General features: G+C 45.3%; 1 protein-coding gene and 1 long non-coding RNA gene across 2 annotated transcripts in view; both read left to right on the top strand.

The window, feature by feature from the left end:
- The window catches only part of LOC142579783 (NPC intracellular cholesterol transporter 1-like), a 330,403-nt gene that overhangs the window by 19,460 nt on the left and 296,991 nt on the right, over positions 1-13,952 (top strand). Inside the window, exon 2 of the mRNA XM_075690348.1 lies at positions 3,079-3,108. Coding sequence (XP_075546463.1) covers positions 3,079-3,108 — 30 coding nt within the window. The remainder of the gene's footprint in view (positions 1-3,078; positions 3,109-13,952) is intronic.
- Positions 3,552-4,523, top strand: LOC142579784 (uncharacterized). Its single transcript, XR_012827444.1, has 3 exons — positions 3,552-3,819; positions 3,978-4,190; positions 4,389-4,523. It is a non-coding gene; the product is annotated as an uncharacterized LOC142579784 (long non-coding RNA).

Raw genomic sequence — 13,952 nt, 5'->3', positions numbered from 1 at the left:
TAACCCTACAGCTAGAATAGAACTGGCAGAACTTTCGAAGTTAATCAACAAGCGTAAGACAGCTGACATAAGGAAGTATAATATGGATAGAATTGAACATGCTCTCAGGAGCGGAGGAAGCCTAAAAACAGTGAAGAAGAAACTAGGAATTGGCAAGAATCAGGTGTATGCGTTAAGAGACAAAGCCGGCAATATCATTACTAATATGGATGAGATAGTTCAAGTGGCTGAGGAGTTCTATAGAGATTTATACAGTACCAGTGGCACCCACGACGATAATGGAAGAGAAAATAGTCTAGAGGAATTCGAAACCCCGAAGGTAACGCCGGAAGAAGTAAAGAAAGCCTTAGGAGATATGCAAAGGGGGAAGGCAGCTGGGGAGGATCAGGTAACAGCAGATTTGTTGAAGGATGGTGGACAGATTGTTCTAGAGAAACTGGCCACCCTGTATACGCAATGCCTCATGACCTCGCGCGTACCGGAATCTTGGAAGAACGCTAACATAATCCTAATCCATAAGAAAGGGGACGCCAAAGACTTGAAAAATTATAGACCAATCTGCTTACTGTCCGTTACCTACAAAGTATTTACTAAGGTAATTGCAAATAGAATCAGGAACACCTTAGACTTCTGTCAACCAAAGGACCAGGCAGGATTCCGTAAAGGCTACTCAACAATAGACCATATTCACACTATCAATCAAGTGATAGAGAAATGTGCAGAATATAACCAACCCTTATATATAGCTTTCATTGATTACGAGAAAGCGTTTGATTCAGTCAAAACCTCAGCAGTCATGGAGGCATTACGGAATCAGGGTGTAGATGAGCCATATGTAAAAATACTGGAAGATATCTATAGCGGCTCCACAGCCACCGTAGTCCTCCATAAAGCAAGCAACAAAATCCCAATAAAGAAAGGCGTCAGGCAGGGAGATACGATATCTCCAATGCTATTCACAGCGTGTTTACAGGAGGTATTCAGAGACCTGGATTGGGAAGAATTGGGGATAAAAGTTAATGGCGAATACCTTAGTAACTTGCGATTCACTGATGATATTGCCTTGCTTAGTAACTCAGGGGACCAATTGCAATGCATGCTCACTGACCTGGAGAGGCAAAGCAGAAGAGTGGGTCTAAAAATTAATATGCAGAAAACTAAAGTAATGCTTAACAGTCTCGGGAGAGAACAGCAATTTACAATAGGCAGCGAGGCACTGGAAGTCGTAAGGGAATACATCTACTTAGGGCAGGTAGTGACGGCGGATCCAGATCATGAGCCGGAAATAATCAGAAGAATAAGAATGGGCTGGAGTGCGTTTGGCAGGCATTCCCAAATCATGAACAGCAGGTTGCCGTTATCCCTCAAGAGAAAAGTATATAATAGCTGTGGCTTACGAGTACTCACCTACGGGGCAGAAACCTGGAGGCTTACGAAAAGGGTTCTACTCAAATTGAGGACGACACAACGAGCTATGGAAAGAAGAATGATAGGGGTAACGTTAAGGGATAAGAAAAGAGCAGATTGGGCGAGGGAACAAACGCGAGTTAATGACATCTTAGTTGAAATGAAAAAAAGGAAATGGGCATGGGCAGGACATGTAAGGAGGAGGGAAGATAACCGATGGTCATTAAGGGTTACGCACTGGATCCCAAGGGAAGGGAAGCGTAGCACGGGGCGGCAGAAAGTTAGGTGGGCGGATGAGATTAAGAAGTTTGCAGGGACGGCATGGCCACAATTAGTACATGACCGGGGTTGTTGGAGAAGTATGGGAGAGGCCTTTGCCCTGCAGTGGGCGTAACCAGGCTGATGATGATGATTCCTTTTCTATTTCGCGCTAGTAATCTGTTCAATTATATTTGGTTGATATGTTTTCCTCCGTAATGCACATGTAACATTGATTTCATATGATGTCACCATTATATATCATATTATGCACCACAGTGCTGAATGCCAACAGGAGGGGGAGCCATTTATCAGGCCTTTGTAGCCTTTTGCTCTTCTTCCGTTTCTGTAATAGAAACAAAAATAAACTTTCACCTTCATAATGACGCAATTTGTGCGCCCTTTTTCTGCCATGGCTTTTCTACCACGGCTTTCTCATGACGGCAGAGTCGCACAATGAGTCAAGTAAGGCTGTCGCATTAAAAAGGAAGTAGAGGAGGCATTGTTTTGGAGTAGCTGGCCTTTCTGAATGCCACAAAATCAGTCACCGGATCCCCAGAATTATCTGCACAACCAGGGTGGAAATTCTTGTCAAAACAAAAAACATTGAGCTAGCGCATGACAACGGCAATTAGTAGTAATTATGAGTAATTGCTGTGAATTCATGGCAATTAAGATGAATTAAGGCGAATTACACTGAAGTAAAGTGAATTAAAGTTATAGAAAGGTTAGTGCAAGGTTACTTAAGGTGGAGTAAAGTGAATTAAGGTGGAATAAATTGAATTAAGGTGAATTAAAGTGAATGAAAGTGGATTAAGATGGTTTAAGGTGGAGTAAAATGAATTAAGGTTAATTAAAGTGAATTAAGGTGTATTAAAGTGGATTAAAGTGGACTGAAGTGAATTAGGGTGGAGTAAAGATAATCAACGCTAATTAAAGTGGATTAAGGTGGATAAGAGTTTGTACATATTAGAGCAAGGTGGATTAAGGAAGATTAAGGTAGAGGTGTGAAGTTAGATTAAAGTGACTTAAGGTGGAATAAAATGAATTAAGGTGAAGTAAAGCGAATGAAGGTGAATTAAAATTAATTAAGATGAATAAATCACGCAAGGATACATAAGTGAGTAGTAATATTTACCTAAAAGCGGAATCTATCCTACATTTTTCAGCACTAGAGATGAACTGTGTAGTCGCAAGTATATATTCATTTTTTCTCAGGCTGAAATTCACATAAGCCTCGTTGTTTGGAACGGTTGCTCTCATGGGCGATTTCATCCCCAAGCTGCAGATACATTCTTAACTTGTTAGCTAATGGAACAGAGCTGTAGCCAAACTTCAGAAATATTGCTGCTGAGCGCGCTGATAACGTGTCTGAAAATTGACGCTTTATTGTTGCGTTTGGTTTTACTGCAGAAACCTTGGTCGGTGAGGAGTCAGCTTGCGGTGAGTCTCTTCTCCTTCTCTGGCTGGTACATTCAAAGGCCGGTTGAAGAACCAATCCTCTCACGTGCCTTTCCGCATCAGGTTTGGCTCTGTCTTTAGGTTCCCCTGGGTCCATAGAAGATTCCGCCTCACCTGTCCATGATTCACAGCAGCCAGTGTTGTCTGCACCTCCAAGTATGCCTGGCCTTGCTCTTGCCTAATAAGCATGTCTAATAGGGTTCAGTATTTTCAGTCGTGAACAACAAGAACGAAAATATTTGACAACGCTACTTTTGAGCATTTTAATATAAATGATGAGCTCAGCCTGCACCATCTGGTATATTAATGCTGCAACCAGTGGCGTAGCTAGGTCGTCTGGCACCCGGGGCCCTTAGCGCTTCTGTCAACCCCCCCCCCCCCGAGTGTAGTCGAGGAAGGCGAGGATATCGACAATTTTCGGGTGTCTTGCGACGTATATGACACCCCCCTCCCCCCTACTGGCCCCTTGCACCCGGGGCCCACGGCCCCCCGGCCCCCCCTGTTGCTACGCCACTGGCTGCAACAGCTGCACTTCCTCTGCATTCGCTGGCCATTACTTCATAAATAAAGACTAAAGATACTTCTTTACACTAAATTGCGCGACGCGACAGAAACAAAACGTAATCAAGTGATCTTTATTTTGCAGGCCGAATCAGCAGCAATGCCCCAACAGCTGCTGACTTTAATTAGTCTGTAAGCCATTACCACAATTCCCTCTGACTTAATATAATGCGTACATCTTTGGCCTTAGGTAGAAATCTGGTGCTTTCTCGTTTTAAGTTTCCCTTTCCTCTTGGTCTGCTGCGTCTTTATAAATTTGTATGCAGTACATTACGTATTTCTTCTCGCAGTGCCAACTTTACAAGGAAATTGTGCCGGCCCATGCAGAACACAAGATAATGCGAAATAATAAACCCACGGTTGTGCTAAAAGATACAGCTCAAGCTGTGGGGGGAAAGGAGTCCTTGGAAAATGAGAGCGTCTCAACCGTGGTGACGCCGCGCAAAAAAAAAAAATAAGAATATTTGCCTGGACGCTGGACAAGCTGCTAGCTGTTGTTGAAGGTAAATCGATAAAAAAATATTTAGGAACGATTGAACGGCTGCTAAGTTGTATTAACGGCTTCCCGAAGCAGTGCCAGCGGTTTAATTCACAAGCAGTTATAATTGTAGCTTCCATTCAATGTTCCGCTGAGTTCCGCTGTGGCTGCTGTCATTGGGTCATTTTTATTTTGTTTCAACATTTGCTCTTAATTTTTACAGCCATCAGTGGGACGCTGTTAAGAAAATGAATGTGGAAGAGAGAGCGCAGAACATGGGATCGTCTGCTGTGAGAAAAAAATACACGTCGTGCTAAAGTCCAAGCGTCGCCTCGTAAGATAAACTAAATAAAAAATAGCTAGCTGGACATTCTCTTTAATTCATCTTGGTATATCGAAACCTGTGACCGGTTGGCCGGCCGCTCCTGCGGCCAGCCTGGCACAAACCGGCCTATGTATCTGCTGTTCACAGTACCAACTGGAACCGCACCTACTGGGAATTGGCTAATAACCACTTGAACTGGGACCACTAGTATCCCATTTGAACATTTTAACCTAATCAATTAATTAATTAAAAGAAATTCACCGCGAAGGCTGCGCTTAAGAACACATTGAATATGCGAAATGAAGAATGTGTAAGAGGAAAACAAAAAGCCAGGTGCAAGTGCACGAATCAGCGGCAACAAACACCAAGGCCGCCGTGTCGGCAGACCGAACCTGCCATTATCGGCCGCACTGTTAGCCCAACAGCGCACTCAGGCCTGCTCACCCAGTAATTGAAGAGTGCCACATGGCTTCCAACTACGACATGCTGCCGCAGAGAAGCCATTAATATTTAATCGCCATCGACGAAACGCAAAACCTACGCAAAATCAACATAGGCGCAGGTACAAAAGTCAACTGGCGAAAGCGCTGGCAGCCTTCCAGAACGTTTCCAGCGGCGTGTGGCAGAGGGCAGCACATGAAAATCAAAAGCGCAAGTTCCGAGCAGCAGCGAGCGCTTTCAGATGTCCTAACTAGATGGCGCCACCGATTCACGGTCGCGCTTGTCGTAAAATACTGTGGAGCCGCTGCGATCGAAGTGGATTGGGCCGCATCGAGTTCGCGCCGTTGGAAACTGCTGGTGATACTTCTCGGAAGGGTCATTCGCATTATTTCAAACGTTGCTGTATGCGTTCAGACCGCTCCAACGGTGTTTATAATTGCATATGAAATGTATTTATGCCTTGTACATTGATGGCTTTCTTTCTATTCTTTATTTCTTTTTACTTTTATTTAATGACGCTTGGTGATTGCGCCTGCATTGCGGCTGGAGTGTCGGCTTTCATTCTGCTATGTTATTGTACGGTTCCCTTTGGAGAACAAATATTTTTCTTGTTCTTCAAGCAGCATGTATCTCTCGTGTTTATTTTTGCGCGTACTGCTTTCCATCAGTATGTCTTGGGAAACCGCAGACGGAAAACATATAAACTTCTTGTTTGCCGCTTCAAATAAATAAAACATATCTGCCACTGTACTCATATTTACGGGGAGTATTCTTATATAGAAGGGGAAAAAACTGCAGTGCAACATTCCAATCATCTTTCCGTCTTCCTCGCGTAACACAATGCGGAGTAATTGGTACGGGTTCTTTTATTGCGGTCGGACCTCCTGCGCCAAAAAACTATTTTAGGTAGTCATTATATGTGCTAATATTTGGCCCGTAAGTCGTGGGAAATATTTGTCAAGTCCATGCTTAACAACACCTCCTCCCCCCCCCTAAAAAAAATGCGGCACGGCAGCCTAATTAGTGCCTACATAGTGAATATGGCGTTGCGCTGCTAAACTCGAGCTCACGGGTTCAAACCAGGTCGCGGAATTCGATGGGAACGAAATGGAAAAAACACGCGTGTGCGTCAGTCTAGGTGCACGTTAAAGAACCCCATGTGGCGAGAACTGTACTGGGTGCCCCATAATGACATCGCCAGACCTAAAACGCGAGTTTTGTTTAATTAAAAAAAACAAAGAAATAGAAGATAGCTGCGTCGTTCGGATTTTTTCTACGGGTGTAAACGAAAGAAATTATTCTCAAGTCTGATTTATGAGAACCCCCCCACCCCATGTTAGGCTTATATTATATTTCATATCGAAATGCACCGCAGTTCCAAACTGTACGCAACTAAGCAACTTCTGTATTAAAAGCGGAAGCTTTCTGTTATCCGGTGCACTATCATAAGGACAATAATGAAGCAATTAAAGGAACTGCATGCCTCACATATACGTAGAGTTATTTGTAGATCTGCTGTGTTCGTCGAAGAAGACAAGTCTGGTACCACATTGGGCACCCAGTTTTATTGGGTTGCAGACATGGTGAGGCTGTCAAAAAAATGTTTTCCGCGCCTAAATAAAGTTAGTAGCTTTACAGGGTGCCCCGAAACAGGGCGTTTATATTGAGTGACAGCTAGAAACTTGCTCAGCAGAAAGGATTAATGCAGAGGTGCGATCACGCTGGGGAGGTTTTCCTCTATAGTTGCAATGTAGGGTCAGTTTTTCCATACTGTACGGTTTTATCAGCATGTAAAAATGCAATACAAATTATCTGTCACACCAAATGCGGTCATATTTTGTCAGCTTGTTGCGAGATGTCCATAGGTCGGCAGACTCATCAGCCGACTCACTCAGCCTACGACCCTGCAGGGAGTGCGAGTTTGAGTGAACTCGAGCGATCCCTGGCTGTGCGTGAGTGTGTGCGAGTCGAGCTGAGCCCAAAAAGGCATGTATTCGAGTCCGAGCGAGTTAAGCTGAGCCCGTAAGGTGTGAATCGTGAGTGAATCGACAAAGTTCAACTTGGTGCGAATCAGTGACTGAGAGATTGCGGTAACTCCGACTGGGTGTGAGTCTGAGTGAATCGAGCTTGAGTCCCAAATGTGGGAGTCTGTGCGAGCGGAGATGAGTCCAAGTAGGCGTGCGTGTGAGTGAATCGAACTGAGTGGGAAAGGTGCTATTCAAGGTGAGTCCAACTGCGTCTGAATCATAGTCTATGGAGGAGAGTCTGACTGGATGCTAGTCTGAGAGTTCCAGCGAAAGCGGACTTTGAGTCAATGTGAGCGAGTTTAAGTACACCTGAATAACATGTGATAGCTAAACTACATGCGCGGATGGGTTAATGGCAGCTTCGAGGCGTCACTGACTACAAATGACGTGTTTTTCGATTGTGTACGTGCGTGAAATGAGCTCCTCCATCCGCGGGTATATAGTTCCCCAAGTATAACGATGTCCATTTTCGAGGACCCGTTGTTGGCGAGAACGGCGCCAGTCAGTCTTAGCAGCACCAACGCCTAAACGTGGTATGGTTAGCACTAGCGCGGATTTACCGAGGAGCTGCAGGCGCGGTGGTTCGGCAGCACTAGCGTCGCACCGTGTTCGTTGTGTACGGCTCGTGGGGCCTCAGGTAGGCTCATCCGCCTTGTGCGCCACCGATGGCAGCGCTGCGCACGGCGCCTGTATGACACTGGTGTTTTCGTTGGCTGCCCAAGCCCAGCAAACTAGTAACCCATCGTTGTGGTAAATCATAGCAAAGCAGCAGTTCGGTTGGTTATCTTGCCTATGGTGGTGTTGGACGCTACAGCGTACAACGCCACCATAGGCAAGATAGACACGGCAATGATACCATAGGCAAGATAGACACGTGGTTGTCCCGTGTCTCCTTCCTTCGTCCGTTGTTTTATATGACGCCTTCGTTGGTAATCCTATACTGAGAAACTCTATGGGCCCGTCGGATGAATCTGGTTCGTCATTCGGGTTTTTTCTCTGATGGACGTACAATTTAGTGCCGCTACATCGTCTTGCTGGCGCTTTATTTCGGTAATCCTCGAAACCGCATGGTATCGCGGAGTTTGCCGAAGGAGGATGTCACATTCTAGCATTAAAGGTAAACTTTTTCTGTGTTTATGGCTAATAGTGGGGCTTTGCAAAAGAGCCGCTGCGATCGAAATCGCACGTGTTGCATAGTTGAAAATGTCGTTAGCGAATGTGGTAGCAGCGAGAGCCGCCACATCGATCAGTGCCGCCATGTTCTTTGGTACAATACTTTTGCGTCGAGTTTGTGTCGCTGCGTTATTTCGGTGAAATAGCATCGCCGACGCAAACGCAAAACCGTATTTGCGTCTCTCGAATGCGCAGTGACGCTGGTTCTTTTTTTTTTTTCGGTCCTTATTGAAAAGTATCCTAATGTGCATGGCGTTACATGAGTATGTTGCATGATGTCATGTTCAGTGCAGGCGCGCGTACTCGGTCGGTCTTGCGGTGAGTCTTTGCCCACAAGCCGCGATTGTCGCGCTGTGTTGCATCCTGGGTTACTAAGCACGCGTTCGTTGACGATCTGTCTGTGTTGCCTTCTGTGCGCCGTATCGATGAACCCGGCTGTAGCGCCCTTTGTGCGTCGCGTGTGGAGGAACGTTGCGTCCTTTCCTGAACACGCTTGGAAGGTAAGCCTCGCACAAACTCGTCTCCACAACATATCGACTATATCAGTTAATATTTCGGGGTATACGGCAAGCACACGTGCGTTGGACCATGCGCCAAAATTACTTCCAGCTGCGCCAAATGGGCTTTTTGCCTGCGCGAGGCCGTGCGCCGAAAGGTGAAATGGCCGTTCCACCACTCAAGAACTTGTGAATGATCAAGCTCAGAATCGGAAAGCGCCCTACGCCTTCCTCGACCGTGTGCAGCAAACACTTCGGGGACAGCGACTTTTGCTACCCACCATACGGGTGCCTCTTGGGTAAGTGTATGACGGCGTTAATGTATCGCGTCTATACTCCAGCTATTTGTTGCACGCACGCAGGCGGATCAGCCGACTTAAACTAGATGCCGTGCCGTGCCACAACTTGCCGCGTAGGGCTTTGGACAAGAAGCGGACGACGCGGCCTCCGAATCGCCGCGCACGTGCGAGTGCGTGCCTTGTGAGCGCAGCTAAGCGGCGCAGTATATCTTAGAGTGTGGCTACATTTAAGCGTTTCACATATAGAAACGTAAAAACAAGCTTCATGCTTCATTAGAATGGTGAGGAGGGCATTGGTCTAGGCCGTATTGAGATCTGCACTCAAGGTGGCCTTACTGGCATCATATTGGCCTTCTGCGGGCGTCTATGGTGGAGGACGAGGCAGGCGAAACATTGACGACGCATAGTCCAGTGGGCATTAACTTCTACTTTACCGTCGTTGTACAGGGATGTAGACGTCTTTTTAACCAGTGCAAGATTCGCACCGAATGCGGTATTATTTAGCTGCGCAGTAACTTTAGCAGAGCGGAACGCAAGCAAAACATGAATAAGAAGCCCCAAGGAAGCGCTGAAACGCGGATTGTTTTGGCTGGTTGCCAAGCTTCATTGAATGACAGTGTGCGCTTATTTCAAGTAAAAAGATACGTTCTAAGCACTTACTGCAGGACTTGCATTGGTGGGCAATGTATGATCAGTTCACTGCACTCAGCGCGTTTCATTACCGAAAGATCGAGCCAAATCGCTCACATCGACGCGCTGCCATATACATTTCATTGCGTGCCGCCGACCGCCTGTTCACACTAACGCGGCGACAGCGCTGGCGCCTGGAGCACGATCTCGTGGCGCTTTTCGCAAGCATGTTTATGAAAACAAGCTCCTAATCCTCCCAATGAGGCCCTTGCATATGGGCTCCCCTGTGAACGTGCGCACACTTGCTGCGTAAGAGAAAGCTTGGTACGCGTATATATTTATATTTCTTGCGTGGACTATGGGTCACACATTGCGAAAAAAAAAAACGCGATTTTCTTTCCTAAGCAAGTGAAATGCGCCCCATTCTGCTAAGGGCCAGTCAATAACAGAAAACGGTGCAAAGAAGCTATCGATATAAAGCTGGAATAAATCAGGGTGCACCATGGTGAGTTTCTTTTCGTGAGATAAATACATGAAGTGACCAGCAATGGCTAGTCCCCTTTTAATATTGCCCACTGTCTCAACCTATCACGCCTGTCTGACTGAACTTCGTTGTTTTATTTTGTGTGTGTATATTGTGCAAGGGGGCCGGGGCACTTGTCAGGTGCTCTGTCGCCTTTAGCCTCGGCCCCTTCTTAGACTGTGTCTGGGGAAAGAAAGAAAGAAAGAAAGAAAGAAAGAAAGAAAGAAAGAAAGAAAGAAAGAAAGAAAGAAAGAAAGAAAGAAAGAAAGTGACTGAACATGGTTACGGCTGGCATCCACGACGTAATATAGTTAGCGTCCCAAAAGGCGTGCACGCTAATGATGCTCGTTCACTTTTTCTTCTTTTATATATGGCTGGGTTTCGTTTCTTTAAGCGACCATCGTTTGATAAGAATTCGCTCTTATTCGTCATTACTATCTCCCGTTCCTTTCTGGGATTTCCGTGGCACAACTGTTTCAGTTGTTAGTATCGCCTCCACAGGCAATGAGCTAGGTGTCATTTCCTCTTGTCGCCGAGTTGAGTTCATTCACCACTTACATACAGGTGTAGTACATACGTGGTTAGGGCGGGGCAATAAATCTGCACGACGGAAGCTTGACTAACCTCACGTCTCCGGTTCACGATGACAGTATGACAACAATAGCAAGTTATACAAGCGTGTAGCGACACAATTTGCGCGTTCTGTATACGTGAAAAAGTTTTTAGAAAGCAAATCGCAACGCTATGAATTTATCCCAGCATATGCAAGATGGAATTGTTAGAGAGTGCGTGTTTGTGTACACTGTCATTTGTAATATTGAACTTGTTCAGAGTGTGCTTGGCAAGCAACAACTTCTTATCTGAAAACCATTGTTCGTGCGTGGCCGCCGAACATACAAGTCTTGTGAGTGTCGCTTCAAGCGCGAAAAAGGATTGTGTTTCAAACAAATGTCCACCTTCACAGAGAACTAAAGGCTGCGCCTAGGCTTCGGCCTTTTGATAAGGTCGCTAATCCATTCTAATCGTCTGTTCTGGAGTGTTTTTACAAAGCGCGTCGCTGTGACAAGAAATGATGGTCTTTTGGTCCGCTCTGGCTCTTCACTTCACGTTGCCTCCACCAGTGGTTCACCCGTTTGAAGTTTTAGGTCATATTTAGTGCCGAGCGAAATATGCGCAAACAGGAAAAAAATGAACACGTTACTGAAGGTCAGAGCGGTATCGAACGGTAGAAACCGGCTCTTCTACTGAATAAAAAATTGCTCATCGACCACTACATTGGCCACTCTGTAATAAATGATGTCAACATGTTACGACGTGTCGATAAGCTAAAACGTTGGTAACTTAACGTCTCCGTCGCTCATCCGCCCGCCGTGGTGGCATAGCGGCAATCGCGTTGCGCTGCTAAGCACGAGGTCGCCGGAACACATTCCGGTTGCGGCGGCCGCGTTTCGACGGCAGGCGAACGCAAAGACACCCGCGTACCGTGCATTGGGAGCACGTTAAAGATCTCCTGGTGGTCAAAATTAATCTGGAGTATCCTAATACGGCGTGCTTCAAGTCACAATTTTGGCACGTAAAACCCCAGGTTCACATTATTATTACCTGCCTACCTCTTCTATTCCTAGCAATGTTCTTTATTTTGCAGAATGGTGTCGAGTAAGACCTGCTTAAGTAGTCTACCTTGAGCTAATCTGCGGCTCTCATCATGTTCAGCCTAGTTACAGGAAAGGCTTTGCTTTCTTTTCTTAACCGCACTTCGGTGCCTGTGCTATTTAACCCGTCTGGTAATCAAACATCGCTGCCCTGCGCTGGAATGTTCGTGGGATCTATTTAATCTTCCATTACGACGGGCCCGTTTAGAGCTGTTTTGCATTACTGCGGATTCAAGTTGTTGTCTGTTTCAAACGACGCGCCCTTGAAGTTCGGCCGTGTCTGCATTTTAATCAGTGATGGAACGTGTTCACTTGCTTCGCTCCCCGAAGTAGCGCGCAGCGATAACAGCGTAAAGCATTTGACTTGGCGTGCAGGCTTGCAAGCTTCTGTTGGCATTTCCAAGGAGGACGCTGAGGCACACTTGTCAGGGCAAGTCCAACTTCGAGTGCCGGAATGATCTCGTATTAGTCAAGCGCACACTGTAGTGCAGAAATTTAAAGAACAGCCGGCAGTGGCTCGCTATTTGCTTGGTGTACGTAGTTAATGTGGACGTGCTACAAACTTTGGCTAGCCACGAATGTACTTTGTTGAGTCATAGACTATTGACCAGACATTTGGACACCCAAAAATATGTTCCTTTTACCCATTGGACCACCAATATCTTACAGATGTCGAACAGCAGTTCAAAAAACAGATGCACCCTTCATTTCTTATCCTGGTGCGGTGTCTATGTTACTAAGTTTGAAAACCAAAACTTCGTGCGGTTCTGACCATATCGCAAACGTATTCCTACAACGATATACTTTACCTGTTGCTAAATTTTTGGCTTTTTTTTATTTTTCGCACTTCTTTGCTGACTTTACAACCACCCAGTGATTGGAGGACAGCCCTAATTGTGAGCATCTTTAATAAGGGAGACCGCCTGACACTAGGAAATGACGTCCTATTTCACTACCTTCGCAATGCTATAAAATTATTGAACACATCATAGCTACTAGTATAACAAACTTCCTCGAGGAACTCTGCATATTGACCAAACATCAGCATAGATTTCGGAAAGGATTATCAACCGTAACTCACTTCGTCACATTATTTCATTCTCTGGCATTGACCGTCGACGGACACGGTAGGATAGATATGCTTTTCTTGGCTTTTTGCAAAGCATTCGATAATGTTCCTCATAGTAAACTCATTTTCAAGCTTGAAACAATAGGCATTCCACAAATACTTGTTGTTTGGATTTCAGCCTACTTGAATAATCGTAAACAATTCGTTGATGTAGCGAGTCAACACTCGGGCGGTCTTCCGCTCACATTCGGTGCACCCGAGGGCAGCGTGTTAGGCGCGTTGCTCTTTCTGTTGTATATTAATGATATTGTTGATTTTGTTCGCCCTGGTAGAAATAAGATTGTTTGCCGATGGTTGTGTTTTGGTTAAAAAACTTAGTTCCACTAACAATTACAACAATTTTCACACTAGTCTGGTCAATATACATCAATGGTGTGTAAAATGGGGAATGACCCTTAACACGAGCAAATGTGTCTGCCTTCCATTAACTTGCCAAAAAAATCTGTTGTCGTATACCTACATATTAGGGTCTTCACCATTACAAGAAGTAAGTTACTATATATATCTCGGGGTAACACTTACTTGAAACCTATCTTGGGATCTTCATAGTGATAATGTTTGTTCCTCCGCCTTCCGCAAGCTTTGTGTCCTTAAACATAAATTTAAAACTGCTCCCACTAATGCTAAGCTGACCTGCTGTACTGCTTCTGTGTGGCCAAGACTGGAATATGCTTGTTATATGGGATCCTCATACTATGCGCAGCATTGATTTTCTTGATCGTATTCAGAGAAAGGCCATAAGGTTTATTTAATAAATTTTCAGCATTAGACTAACCTTCTGATTTAATGCACCCAAATGGTATTCTTCTGTTACAGGCACGAAGGCAAAAACTTAGATCAGAATTTATTCCCCAACTCTTGGAAAACAAAATAACGCTAGATGCATCAACACATTCATCACCCTTAACTAGCAGGCCCACCCGACACTACAATGAGAACACCCTAGCCTCATATTTTGCTCGCACAGACCTATTTAAGTTTTCTTCTTTCCCGAGAACCATCAGTGAATGTAACTGCCTTGTCAAAGCAAGTGATCAAACGGCTAAGTGACCTTTCTGAGCCTGTATTATTGTTGCGTTCTTCCGTTGCTG

The sequence above is a fragment of the Dermacentor variabilis genome, chromosome 4, assembly GCF_050947875.1.
Source record: "Dermacentor variabilis isolate Ectoservices chromosome 4, ASM5094787v1, whole genome shotgun sequence".
NCBI classification, from domain to species: Eukaryota; Metazoa; Arthropoda; class Arachnida; order Ixodida; family Ixodidae; genus Dermacentor; species Dermacentor variabilis.
The sequence above is the reverse complement of the archived record's forward strand: the minus strand, read 5'-3'. Positions and strand labels throughout refer to the sequence as shown.